Source organism: Danio rerio, chromosome 23, assembly GCF_052040795.2.
Source record: "Danio rerio strain M-AB ecotype USA chromosome 23, GRCz13ab, whole genome shotgun sequence".
NCBI lineage: Eukaryota > Metazoa > Chordata > Actinopteri > Cypriniformes > Danionidae > Danio > Danio rerio.
This window is the reverse complement of record NC_141043.1, coordinates 16,601,014-16,625,206: the sequence shown is the minus strand read 5'-3', so window position 1 is coordinate 16,625,206 and position 24,193 is coordinate 16,601,014. Positions and strand designations below refer to the sequence as shown.

The 24,193-nt window shown below is 38.8% G+C and overlaps 1 protein-coding gene across 5 annotated transcripts in view; it reads left to right on the top strand.

The window, feature by feature from the left end:
* ndrg3b (ndrg family member 3b) overlaps positions 1-24,193 on the top strand; it is a 158,586-nt gene that overhangs the window by 63,514 nt on the left and 70,879 nt on the right. For all 5 annotated transcript variants that reach the window (XM_087305245.1, XM_087305246.1, XM_087305243.1 and 2 more), the window contains 2 exon segments: positions 9,055-9,136; positions 16,718-16,750. In XM_087305245.1, the coding sequence (XP_087161371.1) occupies positions 9,077-9,136; positions 16,718-16,750 (93 nt within the window). In that variant the 5' untranslated portion in view covers positions 9,055-9,076.

The following is a 24,193-nucleotide window of genomic DNA, read 5'->3' as shown; positions in this document are numbered from 1 at the left end:
TTCTGGATATCGAGTGAAATCCACATGGAGAAAAGGCAGAGAAAAAAAAAACGCTGGACAATAAACATGCCAATGCTTGCCAACATCCTTCTTTACTGCAGCATTGATCATAACTGGAGAAAAATGGACAATTACTGACCATAGAGAACTTGACCAATTTTCTCCACCAGGTCTCTTCATGAATAAGCTTGAACTTTCACCTTTAGTTATTGAGACGTGTTAGCAAGTTTACAACAATTATTATTATTTTTTTTTTTATAAACTTAAATCTGTCATAGTTCTTATTCTACATATCTCATTAAAGGACATCATTCACATAATATTGAATGTGCAGTCCAAAATTTTTTCTTTTCTCCAACTTAACACACACCCATGTTGCCTGATTGACGACACCAACATGAACTAGCACGCCATTCTGATTTCAACAAGAACAACATGTTCCTGAATTAACATCTGTGTTGAACCTGAAATAACATTCCAATCAGAATTTAGGCATACAGTTCTGATTTTGTTAATAATTTTCAGTTATGGTTAGATTTAGGGGTATAAAAAAGGTATGGATTTACATTTTCCAACAAAAATGATCTTCCAAGATCAACATGGTTGGAAATTCAAGATTGCATGGTACTTGACAAAATCATGATGTGCTAAACTAGTATGCCTGATGGTATGTCCTTACATTGTAAGCTAATCAGCTAATGTTTAAGTGTTATAGTATTGTTTGTAATACACTGTTTTCTGCCTTTGGTTTTGCCTTTGGTTCTGATTCTGTCAAGCGCAATTGATTTACATGTTAGGTCAATGCAAAGACGCGAATAGATATCCTCCGGTGTGATACGTGCGAATGAGGTGGCGCGAATGATGCATTGGTGCGAATGAAGTGGAGCGAGTTGAGCATTTTGCGCGATTGATGCACTTGATGCGCGTATTGCGTGTTTCGCACAAATCGGTCGAGTCTGAAAATCTGAACTTTAGTGGACGATTGCGCCACGTTAAACAATCAGGAGCTTGCTCTCGTGGGGGCATGATAATGATGTAGCGACTGTTGTTGGTGTCCTGGGGGAAAATCCTCCTGCCGACAGTTCATCGGACTAGGCTTGGCTCAGTCGGAAGCACCGCTGAAAGCTTCCATCATCCAGGTATAGTTTCTAGAGGAGTTTATTAGCTCACAGAGCTGGGAGCACCTCTGAATGGATCTAGTGGACACTGCTCCAAACGAATCTATACTGCACATAAACACAGCTACTCTATCAAAAAAATCCATGTTAGCCATTTAGCAGTGAAGCTAGAGTCACCGGGCAGACAGAAGCCCTGCCCATCCCGCAAATCTGCGTCTGTTGTTAAGTGAATTTGACACACAAATGAAGCGGGTAAACTCAAAATGTTCACGCATCTATTTATCTACGTCTTGTGTGAACAGCATTAGTAAGCAAAACGATCAGTCCAGACTAGTTTAGTCAAACATTGAAACAACATATCAGCACATTTGAGACTGTCCGATTGTAGTCCAAGAGCAAGAGCGTGCTTGAACAGGTCAGGTGATGTGGTTTGTTGATAGATATTGGTAATTACATCACTATTTCTCCAGATTTTACAATTAAGATTGTAGATTACAATTGGACTACAGTTGCGCACATGCTGAGAAACTTTAGGTAATGTGGTTGGTGGCAGTAGCCTTGAGGTTAGCACATTTAACACTATGGTGCTAGGAAGAACCCAAATTTGATTCCCAGCTTGGGGTCATTTTACCAATCTTGTTTCTGTCTCTGCAAATGTGCATCACAAACAAATGTGATGAAGAGTTTGCTGAAGTGAAACTTTGTTTTTGTAACAAATACCAAAGTTAAGATATGGTGCTTAAGATACCAATGGTACTTAAGGGCTGTCAGATATATAGAACCAAAATTAATTGTATCTCTTGATTAATGGAAACATCCGAGATTCTCTTGGAGATACTGGTCAGTTTTTGCCTTGCTAGGAAAACCATTAAGCTAATCAAATTTTATAATAGAGCAAACTGTTGTGAAAAATGTATACATCTCATCATCAGTCCAGTCTGAAGTCGATTTACATCAAGCTCTGCCTTTACCATTCAAATTAATTATTCAAATTTCTTTGTCTTCATTAACAAGCGCAATGAAAAAAGTATATCATGTTACATTTCACAGGAAAATGATTTGTTACGTAAGGACAGTCAGTGCTCTTATTGTTCTTTTGAAAAGCTCTGCAAAAGCTCATCGGGCAGCTCTCCTCCTGAAATAGCACATTCTGTCTCCGTTGATTCAGTAAAAGAAGCTAGATGTGTTCAAAATGTTCTCAGAAAGCCATAATGGAAAATCACTGAAGAACACACACACACATACAACTTTGGGTCAACATTTAGAAACCTATAAATAAGTGTCTCCTGTCTTGCTTGACAGATCGTGGACTCGACACACTGTGACAGATCGACATTTTCCCTCTGAGTAACTCTACTAATCCATCTAACACACACACACATGGCCTTCTGCCTCTGACAGTGACCTTGTCAACACTTGTCAGGCCTCCCGTGGACGCCACCTGAAGCCCAGCGTTCACTTTACATCCTTTTGTCCTTTTCCTCTCGCATCCTCGCCACCACAGACAGTCAGTCAGAGTTCAGGGCTTTTTAATATTAGTTTATAGCACTGCAGAGAGATTTTACTGAATGCCAAGTGATTACGTGTGACCAAAGCCTTTAAATAGCGAATCAGACTTTTGGATTTTGTAGCACAAGGTTTACATAAAATTTATATCATCAGAATTACATGTAGGAAAGACATTGGAGAGGTTTCAAATAAGAATCTATAGAAAAACACATACAAATACAGACTCTTGTATCTATGCTTGTTTGAATTTGGGTGTGTTCACACTTGGCAGGTTTGATTTGATTAAAGACAACCCTCTGGTGTGCCTCTACACACTTAAAAAGGACATAGTGTTTAAGCATGTCTAGATTTCTCTTCATAGTCATCATAATATTTTATTACAGTTTGAAACGGGTATCAAACAGGCATGTCCTTGCTGCAGATCTTAATTTTTGTGTGACTAAGGAATTTCAATCCCTGTTTTTAATCCTTTGCACATTTTATATTCTCCTGCTTGCAAATGGTTTAGACTATTTTGTATTTGTATTCACCAAAGAATCATGAAAAAAAAAAAAAAAAAAAAATATATATATATATATATATATATATATATATATATATATATATATATATATATATATATATATATATATATAGAAATTGTAGCCTGACTTCTACAAAAAGCATGTTTCAGTGTAAGAGTGCAATAATAATACAAGTAACATTTTAATTTAGGTACTAATTCCCACTGTTAACTATTGGCATATTACTTGCCTATAATTAAAGGTGTGGTCCACTATGATATCATATTTTAAACTTTAGTTGATGTGTAATGTAGCTGTGTGAACAAAAACAGCATCTCTGAATGTAAAATGCTCAAAGTTCAATGCAAAAGGAGACCTTGGTTTTTACAGAGTCAGCTTGGCAAAGCCTACAATGAAAGAATTTTGGGGCCTACAAAAAAATACTTCCGGGCCTTGTGAGATCACAAATTTACTTTTACCGCACACAAACACTGCGCAGCTAAGGGCCGTGGCCAGAGGCGCTGTAAAGTTACAGCAGAGAGAAAAAATGCCATCCTGCTATTTCCACAGAGCTTCTCTGCTTCTGTATTTGGGCTTCCAAAGGACACGGCACAAAGACAGAAGTGCTTACAGTTCAATATTAATTATGTTCCAGAGAATTATAAAATACATAGCAAGCATGATTTGACAAAACACGGCTCCAGAATCTCTCCCAGTTCAGTGCTGGATTCAGTTAAAATCTCCTCAAAGATGAAGCAGCTACAAGCAGATGCTGTGAACTTTGAGCCACGACCTGTAAGTGTTTTTATTTGTTAAAATTGATTATGACATGTACAGTGTCTAGCCTTAATGGTATGTTGTAGCAAAGATGTAAACAACGGGAAATGATGTTCGTAACCGCTAACGATTTAGCTACAAATCCATATTTATTAGTCAAACTGCTATAAACACACACACATACACACTTTACCGGCGCGTGCAGCCTCTGTATATGTGTGTGCATGACTTTGCATTGTTTCTCTATATAGGCAGCTTTTCCATGCGTTTTACATCTCAGATAATAAAACGCAAAAGATATGTGAATAATTTTTGTTACTTACACAGGCATATTCCGGATATGTGTGAAAGACGCCGTGTAATGCGTTGAGGTAAAAAAAATATAGGAGAGCTCCCCTAACTAGTGTGTAGCAGCAAAAAAATCAATCAAGGCTCACACAGGTCGCATCCCACATCTAGTGCTTATTCTTCTGTCACCAGCGTCATCACAGAAAATAACTTAATCCGAGCATGAGAGCAAAAGAAAAATAAACATCGCTCCCACACATGCGCTTCTCGTGTAACAGATAGTTCATAGTATACACACGCACACACATAAACACACACACACAATGGCATACACACACTCTCTTAAAGGAGCCGCACCCCATTTTCACTCGTTACAGACACTGGTCAGAGAATATTTTAGGGAGGGAGCATGAGGTTGACTGACTGTTTACATAAAACGTGCATGCTTGTACGGGCGTGACATGGAGCCTATCCGCGAATCGCAGCACATTATGACACAAGACCAATTAGTCACTTGAGGGTGGGCCTTTCAGAGGAACTAGTATATATATCAGTCATTTTCATGTTAGCTGAGTAGCTGTGTATAATCAAATTGAGATTTATGAAAAAAATAACATGATTTCCTTCAAGTGAAACATAAGCACACATTGCTTTGCATCTTATTAACACAACCAAGCCTTAAAATTACATTCTGGACTACCTCTTTACGATACCGGCTGTTGTTTAGGATCTATATAGCACAAACTCAACATGATCTTATTCTGTATCCCTAATTTTACCCAATACTTAAACAATAATAAATATAATAGATAAAGGTATGGCTGCACGATATTGGAAAAATTTGACAAAGCTATATTTTTCCCTCTGTGATATTCAATCATTCATTTATTTTTCTTTGGCTTAGTCCCTTTATTTATCATGGGTCACCACAGCAGAATGAACCATAAACTTATCTAGAAAATGTTTTACACAATGTATACCCTTCCAGCTGCAACCCCGTACTGAAAAACTCTTACAGTCTTGCATTCACGCACATAAACTAGGCCAATTTAGCATATTCAATTCACCTATAGTAATGTCATTGGGCTGTGGGGGAAACCGGAACACCCGAAGGAAACCCACGAGAACATGGGGAGAACAGGCAAACTCCACACAGAATGCCAACTGACCCAGCTGGGGCTCGAACCAGTGACCTTCTTACTGTGAGGCACTGTGCAGCCCTTTTGGCGATATATTTTGTGATTTTAAAATACGATTTAATTACAACTGAAATATTAACATGACTTTACTTAGAGAGTCATTAAATTAGATTGATTGGGATGATTTGTAGGAGAGTGAAATATAAATATATTTTATGTAAATTATTATGTATGTATAATAAACAAACTACAGTCATAACTAAATACGTTGGAGCAAACATTCATTTGAAATAAACTGTGCTTTTTATTGTAGTATTCGGGTACAGAAGTTTAATAAATGTAAAATAACACTGCATCTTTATCATATAACTATTAATATGCAATAAAATAAAGTTCTTTATGCACTATTAAAATGCTTTATACTATCTTCAAATTCTCAGTCACAGGCCCTAAAAACACTTGCAGATGAGAAACTTTCACTCTATGGTTCAATTCTGCAGTGACTCCACAAATGTCATGTGTTTTGACCTGTGGTTTCTGATCATCTGTAATCCAAACTCAACATTGCATTTACTGCGATGTGACTACTGCAGATGCACACATTGCTATGTCGATTCTGAAATTCTATATTGTGCATCCCTAGCTAAAAGTCTTAGGGCTCTTTTGTATTTTAAGGACATAAAAATACAGTTTGTGCCCTGGCGCATGGTCTAACAGGGTTGTGCTTATTCTCTTAATGAGTGATCGGTCTGTTTTTAGCATAACATACATTAAACCAGACAGAGTCTCATCTTGTATTCCCTTTTTTAGTCATTTGTGTCGTGCCATGCCGAATTTGCTATTAACATGACAGACTTTGTAAGTAGAAAAACTGAACGCTTTACTAGTGAGAAAACAGTTAAACAGACCATTTGCAGTGCGTGGATAAAGATTGAGCCTCTTCCTTTCGACCTCTTTACTTTCACTTTACTTTACTTTTACTCTTTACTCCTTTACTTTCCTGGATAAGGAAACAGTGTTGCACGCACTCCACTGTTGACATCCATTAGCCTACATATTTAATTTAGTTCAAGCGCAAAGATTTGTTTCAGAAATATTTCTAAATTGGTAAATGAACCATAATAGTTATATTATAGATGTATTATATTATAAATTATAGAGTTATATCCAAACACATCCTATTCTTATGCCCCATATGGTGATGCATACAGTACGTCTCCAAAACCTGACAGGCGACAAAACTAAACTTGTTTTTATGCAAACAAATTTAAAAATGCCTACAATAAATAATAATACTAGTAATAACATTATCACAAATGCAATACAAATGCAAATTGTCATGAATAAATGGAATTAAAGCTCCTCGAGGTGAAGAAGTCATGGAGGCAGTGGTTTTTATATTTATGTAGAAAATAATATGTTTTAAAGATAAAGATAATTGTGTATTGTTGTACATCCTGTGGGTTTGGAGCTGCATAGGCGCTTTTAGTTAACATGCTCTGCTCTAGACCAGCTTTTAATTGGTCAATGGTGCTGTCTATTTCAGTTCCTCAAAATAACAAAATGCCAACAATGCGCCTTAACACACCTTTTTTCAGACCAGCACACCCATGAGTCCACAAAGTGACACAAATGGAGTTGCTATTTAAACAACATAGAGCAAAATGTAAAAATTAGGGTTGCGCTGGTCTGAAAATAAAATAGCAACAAATCGCGGCAAACACATCTTGCACCTTATTTCGGCTGGTGTATGATAGGGCCCTTAGTTAATGATTTTTTAAATATTTTTTTAATATTGAGAACTATACCTTAAAGAGCCCATATTACTTGAAAATTCAGACGACTAACTATTTTATTGAGCAAAAACTCCAAAAACAGTTGAGGAGATCTCCTAGCTTCTCACTCTGCTCTTTTCACAGACACACACACACACATATTGCACACACACACACACACACACACACAATTACACACACCTCTGGACGACAGCGCGCGCACACACACACACAGACACACAGACACACACACTACTCCTCGTCCATGGAGCTCCGTTAACAAAGCAGCACGCGTCGCATTTTTAACGTGACTTTGCACAAGATAAGAGAATATAGCCAGTTAACCTGATACAGTACACGCGGTTACAAGTAACAAATCACAACTAAATACATTTGCAAGCTAGAGTCAACGAGACAACTTTAATCGCACGTACTTACACTTGAGAAATTGAGGAAGAAAAATCCATCCTGACGTCCATCAGTAAGTTACTCTTTACTGATCCTTCCTTTAACAAACGCTGATGAAGTATTCTTTGTAGCATGTAGTTTCCAGAAGTTCCCAGTAGTTTCCAACTGCTTGGCTATAATGCTGAGGTTTCATCTTTGGGTAGAGACTCAATATATCCATCTGCAGTGTGACTTCAATCGACCGGCATGTTTGTGTGTGTGTGTGTGTGTGTGTGTGTGTGTGTGTGTGTGTGTGTGTGTGTGTGTGTGTGTGTGCGTGTGTGTGTGTGCGTGTGTGTGTGTGCGTGTGTGTGTGTGTGTGTGTGTGTCTGGGTTTCTGCGTCAGAGGGCGGGGCCTCAGGTTTGAAATTTCCCGGGTTTGCGCGTGCACGTGAATAACTTGGTTTCGTTCGTACGTCATGGCGAAACACCTAATGAATCGGTATCAAGGCGACTCGTTTGAAGCACTATGAGTCGACTCTTTTATAGATGAATCAACAGTTTTAAACACTGTACACTAACAGATTTAAACCTTAGCTGGATACTTCACTTCACTTAGAGCTGTGTTACACACTACATGGAGTGGAATTTTCAAAAACCCATAATATGGGCTCTTTAAGATAAAGTCTGCCCATAATAACAACAATAAATGTTTATTGAGCATATTATAATGATGAAAGCATATTATGAGTCATTAAAAAAAATCCTTAAAATATGTTAAAGTTTGAGATTGAAGTACAGGGTTGCAAAAAATGTAATTGTAATAATACTTTTCAATATGCCGGTTTTCTCTTATGCATCCATTGTGAGCATAAGATCACTTAAAACTTGGTAAAAGTATTTGTATGCTGTGATGTCCTATTATAGTTGAGTTTTCCCTACATTTCCTCATCCAGTTCATTCCCAAAGGATAAAATCAAGTCACCCTACATGTTTTTTCTCTTTCAAAATCATGTTAGACTAGGAAATTAGTCACATTACAGCTGGAAAATTAGTTGCCAATGCATCCCTTGAAGTATGCTCAAAGGAACCATGCGTTTAATACACCGGCCAAGCATTCGTATCTGCTTTTGCTCGCTTTCTTTCTGCACAAGCACAATGATATTTTAACTTCTGAAGGAGAACAGAAGACACACAACCTTTTTTTTTTTTGTGACACCAAGCTTCACCAAGTCACCCAGCGACCATTATAACCGTGACATAAGCCTACATAATGTCCTTACTGAAACAGTTGCATGCATTGACCTTCAGGATGACCACGGAGAGTTAAATCATGAATTAAACATGCGCTCATCTGAATTCTGTTAACAAGGACAATGGCGGTTATTACACAGGGTGTTAAACATCAATTCTCTCTCTCTCTCTTTCACTCTCTCACACACGCTGTGCCCTGTTTACTGTAATCCTGTATTCATGAGCATTTGGCTGGCAGGTCAATAAATCAGCCCTCACTGTAATGATGTACTAATCCATTCCTGCCCTGTCTTTCTCTTTCTAGTGACGGGCAGCTGTCAGGCTTGATGATGGATGAGTTACAGGATGTGCAGTTGACCGAGATCAAACCCCTCTTGACGGACAAGGTGAGTTTACACACATCATACAAGCATCTTATTGCCAACGTCAGCATTTCTCTTCTCCGTCTTTAACCGCGATTCGACCCTCCACTCCAGTTCTTTCACTCTGATTGGCACTACTGGATTGGGGCTCATCAAAGTGCTCGTCTTAGGGCCTGTTCCCTTGGAGACCGAGCCGTACCGGAGCAATGAGATCAGAGAGATGATGTATGAATGTCCTCAGATCCTAATCTCGCAGCTGCTGATATCACTAGCAGCAATGAGATGGTGTTAGAAAAATCTTCCTGACAGAGGTCAAGAACAAGAGATTGTTTGTTTGTTTTTGCTTGGATTAACCCTGTAAAGCAGAGAAGAGTATAAACTGAGCTCGGAGCCAGCTCCAATTGAGTGGGATTTGAGCTCCAAGCGAGATCCTAGGGGTTTTGTTTGTTTAATGTCTTGTACATGACACTGAGTTCAATATTGTGCATTATTAACGTCTACACCTACCCCAACCGTAAACCCTACCTCACATTAACCTGATGTGTTTTATTAACATCTACACCTACCCCAACCCTAAACCCAACCTTACGTTAACCTGATGTGTTTTATTAACATCTACACCTACCCCAACCCTAAACCCTACCTCACATTAACCTGATGTGTTTTATTAACATCTACACCTACCCCAACCCTAAACTCTACCTCACATTAACCTGATGTGTTTTATTAACATCTACACCTACCCCAACCCTAAACTCTACCTCACATTAACCTGATGTGTTTTATTAACATCTACACCAACCAAACCCTAAACTCTACCTCACATTAACCTGATGTGTTTTATTAACATCTACACCTACCCCAACCCTAAACCCAACCTCACATTAACCTGATGTGTTTTATTAACATCTACACCTACCCCAACCCTAAACCCAACCTCACATTAACCTGATGTGTTTTATTAACATCTACACCTACCCCAACCCTAAACTCTACCTCACATTAACCTGATGTGTTTTATTAACATCTACACCTACCCCAACCCTAAACTCTACCTCACATTAACCTGATGTGTTTTATTAACATCTACACCTACCCCAACCCTAAACCCAACCTCACATTAACCTGATGTGTTTTATTAACATCTACACCTACCCCAACCCTAAATTCTACCTCACATTAACCTGATGTGTTTTATTAACATCTACACCTACCCCAACCCTAAACCCTACCTCACATTAACCTGATGTGTTTTATTAACATCTACACCTACCCCAACCCTAAACCCAACCTCACATTAACCTGATGTGTTTTATTAACATCTACACCTACCCCAACCCTAAACCCAACCTTACGTTAACCTGATGTGTTTTATTAACATCTACACCTACCCCAACCCTAAACTCTACCTCACATTAACCTGATGTGTTTTATTAACATCTACACCTACCCCAACCCTAAACCCAACCTTACGTTAACCTGATGTGTTTTATTAACATCTACACCTACCCCAACCCTAAACCCTACCTCACATTAACCTGATGTGTTTTATTAACATCTACACCTACCTCAACCCTAAACCCTACCTCACATTAACCTGATGTGTTTTATTAACATCTACACCTACCCCAACCCTAAACCCTACCTCACATTAACCTGATGTGTTTTATTAACATCTACACCTACCCCAACCCTAAACCCTACCTCACATTAACCTGATGTGTTTTATTAACATCTACACCTACCCCAACCCTAAACCCAACCTTACGTTAACCTGATGTGTTTTATTAACATCTACACCTACCCCAACCCTAAACTCTACCTCACATTAACCTTATGTGTTTTATTAACATCTACACCTACCCCAACCCTAAACTCTACCTCACATTACCTGATGTGTTTTATTAACATCTACACCTACCCCAACCCTAAACTCTACCTCACATTAACCTGATGTGTTTTATTAACATCTACACCTACCCCAACCCTAAACTCTACCTCACATTAACCTGATGTGTTTTATTAACATCTACACCTACCCCAACCCTAAACCCAACCTCACATTAACCTGATGTGTTTTATTAACATCTACACCTACCCCAACCCTTAACCCAACCTCACATTAACCTGATGTGTTTTATTAACATCTACACCTACCCCAACCCTAAACTCTACCTCACATTAACCTGATGTGTTTTATTAACATCTACACCTACCCCAACCCTAAACCCAACCTCACATTAACCTGATGTGTTTTATTAACATCTACACCTACCCCAACCCTAAACTCTACCTCACATTAACCTGATGTGTTTTATTAACATCTACACCTACCCCAACCCTAAACCCAACCTCACATTAACCTGATGTGTTTTATTAACATCTACACCTACCCCAACTCTAAACCCAACCTCACATTAACCTGATGTGTTTTATTAACATCTACACCTACCCCAACCCTAAACCCAACCTTACGTTAACCTGATGTGTTTTATTAACATCTACACCTACCCCAACCCTAAACCCAACCTCACATTAACCTGATGTGTTTTATTAACATCTACACCTACCCCAACCCTAAACCCAACCTCACATTAACCTGATGTGTTTTATTAACATCTACACCTACCCCAACCCTAAACTCTACCTCACATTAACCTGATGTGTTTTATTAACATCTACACCTACCCCAACCCTAAACCCAACCTCACATTAACCTGATGTGTTTTATTAACATCTACACCTACCCCAACCCTAAACTCTACCTCACATTAACCTGATGTGTTTTATTAACATCTACACCTACCCCAACCCTAAACCCAACCTCACATTAACCTGATGTGTTTTATTAACATCTACACCTACCCCAACCCTAAACCCAACCTCACATTAACCTGATGTGTTTTATTAACATCTACACCTACCCCAACCCTAAACCCAACCTCACATTAACCTGATGTGTTTTATTAACATCTACACCTACCCCAACCCTAAACCCTACCTCACATTAACCTGATGCGTTTTATTAACATCTACACCTACCCCAACCCTAAACCCAACCTCACATTAACCTGATGTGTTTTATTAACATCTACACCTACCCCAACCCTAAACCCAACCTCACATTAACCTGATGTGTTTTATTAACATCTACACCTACCCCAACCCTAAACTCTACCTCACATTAACCTGATGTGTTTTATTAACATCTACACCTACCCCAACCCTAAACCCAACCTCACATTAACCTGATGTGTTTTATTAACATCTACACCTACCCCAACCCTAAACCCAACCTTACGTTAACCTGATGTGTTTTATTAACATCTACACCTACCTCAACCCTAAACCCAACCTCACATTAACCTGATGTGTTTTATTAACATCTACACCTACCCCAACCCTAAACCCAACCTTACGTTAACCTGATGTGTTTTATTAACATCTACACCTACCCCAACCCTAAACTCTACCTCACATTAACCTGATGTGTTTTATTAACATCTACACCTACCCCAACCCTAAACCCAACCTCACATTAACCTGATGTGTTTTATTAACATCTACACCTACCCCAACCCTAAACTCTACCTCACATTAACCTGATGTGTTTTATTAACATCTACACCTACCCCAACCCTAAACCCAACCTCACATTAACCTGATGTGTTTTATTAACATCTACACCTACCCCAACCCTAAACCCAACCTCACATTAACCTGATGTGTTTTATTAACATCTACACCTACCCCAACCCTTAACCCAACCTCACATTAACCTGATGTGTTTTATTAACATCTACACCTACCCCAACCCTAAACTCTACCTCACATTAACCTGATGTGTTTTATTAACATCTACACCTACCCCAACCCTAAACTCTACCTCACATTAACCTGATGTGTTTTATTAACATCTACACCTACCCCAACCCTAAACCCAACCTCACATTAACCTGATGTGTTTTATTAACATCTACACCTACCCCAACCCTAAACCCAACCTCACATTAACCTGATGTGTTTTATTAACATCTACACCTACCCCAACCCTTAACCCAACCTCACATTAACCTGATGTGTTTTATTAACATCTACACCTACCCCAACCCTAAACTCTACCTCACATTAACCTGATGTGTTTTATTAACATCTACACCTACCCCAACCCTAAACCCAACCTCACATTAACCTGATGTGTTTTATTAACATCTACACCTACCCCAACCCTAAACTCTACCTCACATTAACCTGATGTGTTTTATTAACATCTACACCTACCCCAACCCTAAACCCAACCTCACATTAACCTGATGTGTTTTATTAACATCTACACCTACCCCAACTCTAAACCCAACCTCACATTAACCTGATGTGTTTTATTAACATCTACACCTACCCCAACCCTAAACCCTACCTCACATTAACCTGATGTGTTTTATTAACATCTACACCTACCCCAACCCTAAACTCTACCTCACATTAACCTGATGTGTTTTATTAACATCTACACCTACCCCAACCCTAAACCCAACCTCACATTAACCTGATGTGTTTTATTAACATCTACACCTACCCCAACCCTAAACCCAACCTCACATTAACCTGATGTGTTTTATTAACATCTACACCTACCCCAACCCTAAACCCAACCTCACATTAACCTGATGTGTTTTATTAACATCTACACCTACCCCAACCCTAAACTCTACCTCACATTAACCTGATGTGTTTTATTAACATCTACACCTACCCCAACCCTAAACCCAACCTCACATTAACCTGATGTGTTTTATTAACATCTACACCTACCCCAACCCTAAACCCAACCTCACATTAACCTGATGTGTTTTATTAACATCTACACCTACCCCAACCCTAAACCCAACCTCACATTAACCTGATGTGTTTTATTAACATCTACACCTACCCCAACCCTAAACCCTACCTCACATTAACCTGATGCGTTTTATTAACATCTACACCTACCCCAACCCTAAACCCAACCTCACATTAACCTGATGTGTTTTATTAACATCTACACCTACCCCAACCCTAAACCCAACCTCACATTAACCTGATGTGTTTTATTAACATCTACACCTACCCCAACCCTAAACTCTACCTCACATTAACCTGATGTGTTTTATTAACATCTACACCTACCCCAACCCTAAACCCAACCTCACATTAACCTGATGTGTTTTATTAACATCTACACCTACCCCAACCCTAAACCCAACCTTACGTTAACCTGATGTGTTTTATTAACATCTACACCTACCCCAACCCTAAACTCTACCTCACATTAACCTGATGTGTTTTATTAACATCTACACCTACCCCAACCCTAAACCCAACCTCACATTAACCTGATGTGTTTTATTAACATCTACACCTACCCCAACCCTAAACCCAACCTCACATTAACCTGATGTGTTTTATTAACATCTACACCTACCCCAACCCTAAACTCTACCTCACATTAACCTGATGTGTTTTATTAACATCTACACCTACCCCAACCCTAAACCCAACCTCACATTAACCTGATGTGTTTTATTAACATCTACACCTACCCCAACCCTAAACCCAACCTCACATTAACCTGATGTGTTTTATTAACATCTACACCTACCCCAACCCTAAACTCTACCTCACATTAACCTGATGTGTTTTATTAACATCTACACCTACCCCAACCCTAAACCCAACCTCACATTAACCTGATGTGTTTTATTAACATCTACACCTACCCCAACCCTAAACCCAACCTCACATTAACCTGATGTGTTTTATTAACATCTACACCTACCCCAACCCTAAACCCAACCTCACATTAACCTGATGTGTTTTATTAACATCTACACCTACCCCAACCCTAAACCCTACCTCACATTAACCTGATGCGTTTTATTAACATCTACACCTACCCCAACCCTAAACCCAACCTCACATTAACCTGATGTGTTTTATTAACATCTACACCTACCCCAACCCTAAACCCAACCTTACGTTAACCTGATGTGTTTTATTAACATCTACACCTACCTCAACCCTAAACCCGACCTCACATTAACCTGATGTGTTTTGTTAACATCCACACCTACCCCAACCCTAAACCCAACCTTACGTAAACCTGATGTGTTTTATTAACATCTACACCTACCCCAACCCTAAACCCAACCTCACATTTACCTGATGCGTTTTATTAACATCTACACCTACCCCAACCCTAAACCCTACCTCACATTAACCTGATGTGTTTTATTAACATCTACACCTACCCCAACCCTAAACTCTACCTCACATTAACCTGATGTGTTTTGTTAACATCTACACCTACCCCAACCCTAAACCCAACCTTACGTTAACCTGATGTGTTTTATTAACATCTACACCTACCCCAACCCTAAACCCAACCTTACGTTAACCTGATGTGTTTTATTAACATCTACACCTACCCCAACCCTAAACCCAACCTCACATTAACCTGATGTGTTTTATTAACATCTACACCTACCTCAACCCTAAACCCGACCTCACATTAACCTGATGTGTTTTATTAACATCTACACCTACCCCAACCCTAAACCCTACCTTACATTAACCTGATGTGTTTTATTAACATCTACACCTACCCCAACCCTAAACTCTACCTCACATTAACCTGATGTGTTTTGTTAACATCTACACCTACCCCAACCCTAAACCCAACCTTACGTTAACCTGATGTGTTTTATTAACATCTACACCTACCTCAACTCTAAACCCAACCTTACGTTAACCTGATCTGTTATATTAACATCCACAGCTATCCCTACCATAAACCCAATCTCACAGTAACCTGATGTGTTTTATTATCGTCTAACACTTGTTTCATGACCCTTTGAAGACTCTTACCTTTGGGCTCACCCCTGTTCTATGGCTCTCTGCCCTGCCCCCACTTGTCACCACTACCAAGCCGGCCAATCACAGATCTTGTGCTTTGCATTGTTCAAAGTGTAGTTAAGAGAGGATTGTGTCAGGGTAAAACAAAGGATTTCCAATTAAGCAAAGACTACGGTGGACCTACCACCTGCACATTATGCAGAAATACAATTTGACCTTTAGAAGTTGATGTTTGTTATGTTGATACTCTGTGGTCAGAGTTAGTCTGTTGTTTGCTTGAGAATTATATTACCTGCCACTGCTGCTAATGCCTTGAGTCTTGCATTATCTGGTGTTTCATAATAATAATAATAATAATAATAAAAGTAAATAATAATTCATTTTATTTGTAAATGGCGCCTTTCTGGACACCCAAGGTCACCTTAAAAGCATCAACAGCCATATCTGAACAAATTAAAACAATTAATAAAACGTTGCCAAACAAGATTTCAAATGCATGTTAGGAGTTGCAGGTACACACACATCGTGAGTATAAAATAATATGATGAAAAATAGTCAACAGAAAGTCAGCTTAAAAAGATGGGTCTTGAGAAGAGATTCAAAGTGTGGAGACTATCACTGCTCTTTAGATCCAGGGGAAGCGATATCACCAAATGACACAGCTGATTTCCCTCTCTCTCTCTCTCTCTCTCTCCGCTTTGTCTTTTCACACAGAATGGACAGAACTTCCAGGACTTTGATTGTCAGGTAAGAGTCTTTTTATATACTTCACATCACCTCTTGAAGCATTCGCTCGCAATCATTAATCTACTCTTCCTGCATTATTGCTAAATTCCCAGCATAGTGTGATGGTGAAAGATTCCTGACCCCTACTTCACTGTTGAGCAGAGAAATTCACTCTGGACTCTTTGTTTATCTGTGGGTGTGTGGGAGGCTTTGTGGGTGGTGAGTTGAGCTGAAAGAGAGCAAGGCTGTCGAGATTCAACAAGGTGCTGGAAACTTTCCTCAGAGATTTTGGTTCAGTAGATTTGAGCTTTGTGACATAATGCAATATCCTGGAGGAAGCAGCCCTCACAACGGTGGTTTCATTGCGCTCAAACAAAATGGATGTGGTCTGCAACAATACTTAAGAAGACTCGGTTGGAACTAAATCACTCAAGGTTTGCCAAAAAAAATTAAAAAATCCTTCACACCATTATTATTGCAGCTTGAACCATTGATTCAGGTCAGGATGGATCTGTGCTTTCATGTTGTTTTCACTAGGGTTGTCATGGTATCGAAATATCAGTATTCAGTATCAGCGAAAATGCACAGTTCACAGTACCAATTTTGGTACCAAAGCAAAACTAAAAAAACTTGCTAGTTAACCAACTCACTGTGTTTATTAGCAAAGTTGAGTAACATTAAAATGGTTTAAAGTCTTATATTTCTGCTACACACCTAAGGAAACAGATAATTTCGGTTTGTACCTCTGTGATGACACTGTTTAATAAACAATTTATTGAATCTGTTTTATCCTTATTGTAACTTGGTATGGTAATCTGAGTCTTTCAAATAGGGGAATTACCAACCTACGTCACACATGATGTCTCATGGGTTCAACTGCGTATATCAAATGCATAAAAGGTCCGGTTGCAATAGCAAACATGTTGTGTTGTGCGGTAGGATGCCAAAATCGAATTTTACAGTCCACCAGACTGCTTTTAATGTCTATGGCGGACCTCTTTGGCTAACAGCCATCAGAAGAACTGAATAGGGTGAGGACCTAATTAAAAATGCTGGACTCTGCAGTTCTTATTTTATATCAGGTCAGTTCACGCTATGCTGAATTATACACATTACTCATTTTTGATGGCAGCCATGATTTCAGCAAAAACAGTTAAATATGTTTATTTAAACTGTGGACACTGAATGCTTAGAATGAAATGTAAAAATCTAAGTTCTTATACCCTGCCGCACAGGTATAGTTCATTGTCAGTCTGCAGTTGTTTTGTTTTTTGATGATTGCCCAGGCTTTGTACAGTTCCGTCTTATTTCGTTGTCTTTGGCTAGACAAAACCTTGTTTTTTAACACTACAAAGTTTTAAAACTGGTAATCATGGAGCATTATTTCCTGCTCATGAACACACAGAACAAAGTTGTAGGCATCCAAAGACTTGTAGCCCTTTTAACTCTTCTCTTGTAAAATCACTTGGAGCTTCAATGAGATGGTTGTATATTTGGGGCTGGATGCTTGGCCATTTCGTCTTGTCCAATATTTATTGGGAGGGTGCTATCGCAAATGGACCTGTCAGATGAACGCTGCTCAATTTATTGTTAGTTTCACACAATGACTGAGCTTATCACTGGGTGACCAGCTATTTTAATACGCTGAAAGCATTATGTAAATAATATATGTAATATGTAATCAATATAACTTATTTCTAATACAACAACAAACTCTGAACCAAATCGAATGTCATTCCCTCGCTGTAAATGCTAGCGTTTTTTGTGTTTTTTTTTTTCTTCTGCAAACATGATGCACTCGCATCCTGAATGTTTACAAATGGGTAATTCATCTATAGAACAGGTAGCCTTGTGATGGTGGCAGGCAAGATTATCGGTTTTAACCAAACTCGTCCAATGGTAATTTACCATATATGTGTCTTAAAGAGAGCTCGGGGTATCCTATGCACCCTGGATCACCCATTGTATTCTGTGTTTCAGCTGCTGCTGTCAGGATGATGTGTTAGAGTTCCTATATTCAGGACAAACAGAATTAGAATTTCTTTTATTATGTTGGCCATTATGTCATTAAATGAGTCCAGCGGAGAGGGAGATGCACCTAAAATTGATTTATTGTTTTATGGTAATCATTTGCTAATGTGTAAATGGAACTTCCCCTGTGTTATGACACCTCGCTTCAATTTTACTTTCCCCTATAAAAAAGTTGAGTCTTAAGGCCTGTGCACACCAAGACATTTTTTGCTTGCGTTTTCCGTCGACGTTTAACGTCTCATAACTAAATAAAGGGCGTCAATATGCGTGTGCACACCAACGCGCAAAACGCCCGGCGCAAAAGCGTCATTTAAATAAAAAAATACGCCTCATGCTCATTTTTTTGTTTTGACACGCGGCGTCAAAACCTTCTCCACCAATCAGATTGGCACCTTTGTTCACATGCACGGAGCTGCTGAAGTTACCGTAAACAGCACTTGGAGGCGCTCAAGCGCAAACCTGTCATTGCGAGCGCACATTGAAGAAAACTGGTAAACAATAATAATTTCTTCATCGCTAGAGCTGGAGCTGCTGCTTGAACCATCCTTGCTTGTTCGAGTGACCAGTAAATTTAACAACATGCGTGTGACTGTGAACTTCTGCTCCTCCACTTGTTCTGTGTTATAACTGGGTGTCAGAAGCTTATAGTTGTGCAGCGCCATCTAACGTCAAAAGAGTGATTTAGCATACTCTTCTGCTTGACGCCAGTGAAAAGCGCTTTGGTTTGAACACTGAAAAACGTCTCGTAAAACGCTGACGATAAACGCAAACAAAAATACGTTCCGGTGTGTAGGAGCCTTAAGTCATTATCCTCATGCTGGGCATTTCAGTTCAGAATACAGTAATTCAGTGCTGTGCTACTGAAATAACAGCTTTTTTGACAATGCTGCAACTTCCTGATCTGATTATTTGAGTGTTTTTTTTTTTTACAGCAAATATCGAGACTATGCAGTCTAAAGATTATGCAAACCTTTTCCCATCATTGCGATGTGCCTGTTTGAATTGTTGATTTAGAGCGCAGTCACACTTAGCTATCCAAACTCTGCCCAGGCTCTTTTTCTGGTTCGTTTGAGAAGTGTGAGTGCTCTGAATCGAGCTCAGGCACGGTTCACTTGGCCTGCCCTGGCCTGGTTGGAAGAGGTGTGTCAGAGTGCAGTTCCCTTGGGCTTTGGCACGATATGCTTGGAGTGTAAGTGCAAAGCGCGCCTGAGCCCAAAACTGAAGACGAAACGTCACTTTTAAGGGACTGCCTTATATGAATTTATTATCATACTATTGTTCAATGAACGCAAACTGTCATAGTTTATTAAAGACGTAAACCATAAGGGCGCATGGCCCATAAAATGCAAGTGTCATATTCAGATGCAATGTGAGTGCAGGCCGTCGGGGCAAAGGGGGACAAGCGTGCTTTGGCATGGTTCAAGGAAACCATACATTGTGTGCGAATATGCCCTTAGGTTGCAACTCTGCTGCTGATGTCCTCTGTTGCTGCTCCTGGTCATCTGCTTTAAGATATCATGTGATTTGGTTTCAGAGAATCTCCGCTGCAGACCTCTGTTGTAACAAGGTCATGGTTCATGTTTTTTTTTTCTTTTTTTTTTCTTTTTTTTTCTGTTCAATTCATTTCAGTGTGTATTCTCCTGACATGGGCTCTCAAGGCCTAAGAGGTAATTAGATTTTTTTTCCCCCAGACAACAGCACATTGCTGTTAGTTCTACTCACCAGCTCTTCATTATTCAGTGTCTTCTCTCCATTCTCCATTATCTCGAAGCTGGTCAGATTGACACTTGAGCCCCAGTAGGTGTAGGTCAATTGTAGTCCAATTTCACCCAGGAAAAAGCGAGTCCTATTACTAGGAGACAAGAAAAGTTCTATATATCATTTGTACAATTTCTTGCCTTTAAAATGCATGAGGCTAAATTTGCATGCTTTAATAAAGGGTCCGTTCTTCTCCCTAAAAATGGAATTAATAAATTGCCCTCATATTGTTCCAATTCTCTCAGATCTTACTCAGATTCATCTTCAGAACAGAAATTAAGATATGCAAGATGAAATCTGAGAGCTCCCTCATCCTCCATAGATGTTCAAAGTCCCATAAGGTATCAAACAACATCCTTAAAACCTTGGCCATAGTCTGCTCAAGCTCATGCCATCAGGGAGCCTGAGGAGCAAATCAGTGCGGTTTCGTGATAGTTTTCATCCTGTCATTATAAGACTTTTGAGTTATACCGTATCTTAAATACTGTTGAATAGCTAAATAGTTAAATTAGCACAAAATATCAATATTATATTATATTATTATAATAAAATTATTATAACTATTATAGCAAACTCTCCAATAGTTATTTAAGTAGTAATTTATTTCCTTCTGTGATTTTTATGTATGTTTTTAATTGGGTTATTTTTTATATAACTATATTTTTATATATGCATGAAATTATAAAGCTTATTTATTATGTTAGGTTTCTGTAGTGTTTTTTATGTTCCTGTTGGGTCTGATGCAACATAATTTCGGTCTGCATTATAATTTATTGTGATGTTTTGAATGACAAAAATAATTAAGGAAACTGAACTGAACCGGAAACTGAAACTGAGACCACATGCCTTAAGTCAGGGGTGTGTAATCTCGGTCCTGTAGGGCTAGTGTCCTGCTGAGTTTAGCTCCAACTTGCTTCAACACCTGCCAGGAAGTTTCTAGTATATCTAGTAAGAGCTTGATTAGCTGGTTCAGGTGTGTTTGATTAGGTTTGGAGCCAAACTCTTGATGACAACGGTCCTCCAGGACCGAGAGTTTGAACACCCCTGCCTTGATTATTATCAATCTATGAAAATACTTTTTGTGCACACACAAAGCAAAAATGGCAAGTTTCTTCTCAGTGTCAGTGTATTGTGCGTATTTACTAGCACTGACGTAGAACATAATTTTCATTTTTGCCTAAACTTTTAACTGCTCTGTAAATATAAATTTTAAGTTCACTTCATTGACTTCATTGCCTTAATTCAATTAAGTAATTTTAACTTAATTATTTGAAGTAATTATTTCTCACTAATATATTCAAACTATACCTTGCTTCACTTGTAGTCACATTTACTTGGACCATTTAAGTTTTGTTGACTTAACTTTGATCTGTAATTTAAGTAAATCTAAGAAGAGTTTTTTTAATGTTATTTTTACAGAAAACTCACTCTGAATATCACACTAAATCATGTTTCCCTAATTTAATTGTGTGCAAAAAATACACACTTTTTCCAGTTTGACAAAGAATGCTGGGAACTAAAAAATCTGCACGGTTGGGCGAACCTATTCAGTTTAAGTTCAGCCTAATACAATCAAATTTTCAGTTCATGTTACTTGTTTCTATTAAAAACAATTAACTTTTAATAGAAAATGCAAGTCAAATGAACTAATTTAAAGGTCCGATGAAATTAAAGTTTTTTAGATGTTAGTATTAGTATTGTTAGTAAGCTAGTGTGCAGCACAACAGTAACATAATTCACGTTTACGAGATATAAAACTGATATAAACATATAAAGCTTGCAGTTAGTCTCTTACACCTAAATGGATCAATGGTTTTATTTACGGCTCCTCAAATCATAACCAATCAAATACTCTTTAGTGTCTGACAAGCCCCGCCCCCTTCAGGACGCTTCTCATTTGTTTTTCATTTGATGCACTTGAGCTCAATCGCTCTCAATAGCAGGGCTGTGGTAAATCAAAACGTTATTGGCTTTTTTTTTTTAAGGGGAATAGCAACACTGTCCCGCCCTCTCTGCATGTTTCTGTTGAGGTATCGTCAAACATGGAATAAAAATGCACTTTACGGGACTTTAAAGATCCCCTATTATACATTTAAATAGGGTCATATTTTGGTTGTAAGGGTCTCTGACAACATACTGATATGCATGCAAGGTCAAAAAACACTTTCATGGTCTTACAATATGAATTTATTTTTACCCAATCATCCTAGCGACTCCCATATGAATCGATCAGCGATTCATTTGCTCCCAAACTCCTTCTTAGCGCGAAGCTAATCTGCGCTGATTGGACCGATGACAGCCTGTTGCGATTGGTCGACAGCATTCAGCGAGGTTTGTAAAGCCCCCTGGTCGCCAACATTGGTATTGGATTCGATCGCAGCGGACGCCTGAAACACTTTATAGTAAACTTATTCAATAGTCTTATTCAGCCACTTTACCTCTGAAAGCAGTATAGTTGAACACCAGCATATTGCTCTATTCTTAACAATGACACACATTCAGTATTAATCCACACAGCAGCAAATTAAACTATTCTAAACCTTGCCCACTGCACAAGTGTAGAATCAGCTGACGGTGACCATAGCAACAACAAACGGCAGTAGAATGCGAGATCACAAACGCATTTAAATTCGTAAACAAATCGGCATGCGTCGCGTTTTCAACGTGACATTAGATGTGATATGAAAATATAAAGACTTAACCTGTTACAGTGCAAGCGGTACAAGTAACAAAAGACAATTAAATATATTGCAATATAATTTGCAAGCTAGAGTAAACAAGGAGACAAGCCATTTCATTAATTATCTTTCATTTTGGAGCTTTTCTTCGCTCTCAGCTGTTGATCATTTCTTTTTGCAATCATTGCTGTGGCACCTCTTTCGTGAAGTGTAATATTTTCTCATGGCTCTGCCCTCTCACTGCTTGCCCAATGATCGCATCCCCAGCCAGGTGGTTGTAGCGCTCACCAGCGCTCCTCCTCAGCGTGCAGCAGCCTGCCTTTGTTTGACTTTGTGCCTTATAAACTGGCCTTATTTTGCAAGAACCCCTGGTGTATTGTCTGTTAATTACAAAATGAAGGAAGAAAGTAATCCATGAGCTGTGTACTAAAGTTTCTGTCGAGCTCTGTCAAAGTCTCATACATCAGTAGTCTTTTTCGATCCTTCCTTTAACAAATGAATGAATCGCCCATTGTAAGCATGTAGATTGCTGAAGCACTTCTTTCCCTCACACTTCTAATAATTTCCAGGTAAGCACAGCGTTTTCATGAATCATGATGACAGAATCTGTCTTCGCTGCTGTGTTAGTGGGCGGGGCCGCAGGTTTAAATTGTCTTGGGTTTGTGCGCACAACAATTGGGTGGAGCTTATGTTTCGTTGCAATGTCACGGCGAAACGGCTAAAGACTTTCCATCAAGATGATTTATTCGAACCACTGTGAGTCGTGAGTTTTAAAAACTGTCCACTTTCAGATTTAAGTCTTAAGCCTGGTTTATACTCGATGCGTCTGCTTGTTGGCTTGAGTGCACGCGGCAAATGGAGTTTAAAAATACTGAATGATATTAATGATATGACGTAGTTTCCGAAAGTTTCTACTTTGTTTATTCGTATGATTTTAAGGTCAGCTTCTTTTGACCGCCCACTGTCGGTTTAAAAAATATCACGAAGGCTAACGCGG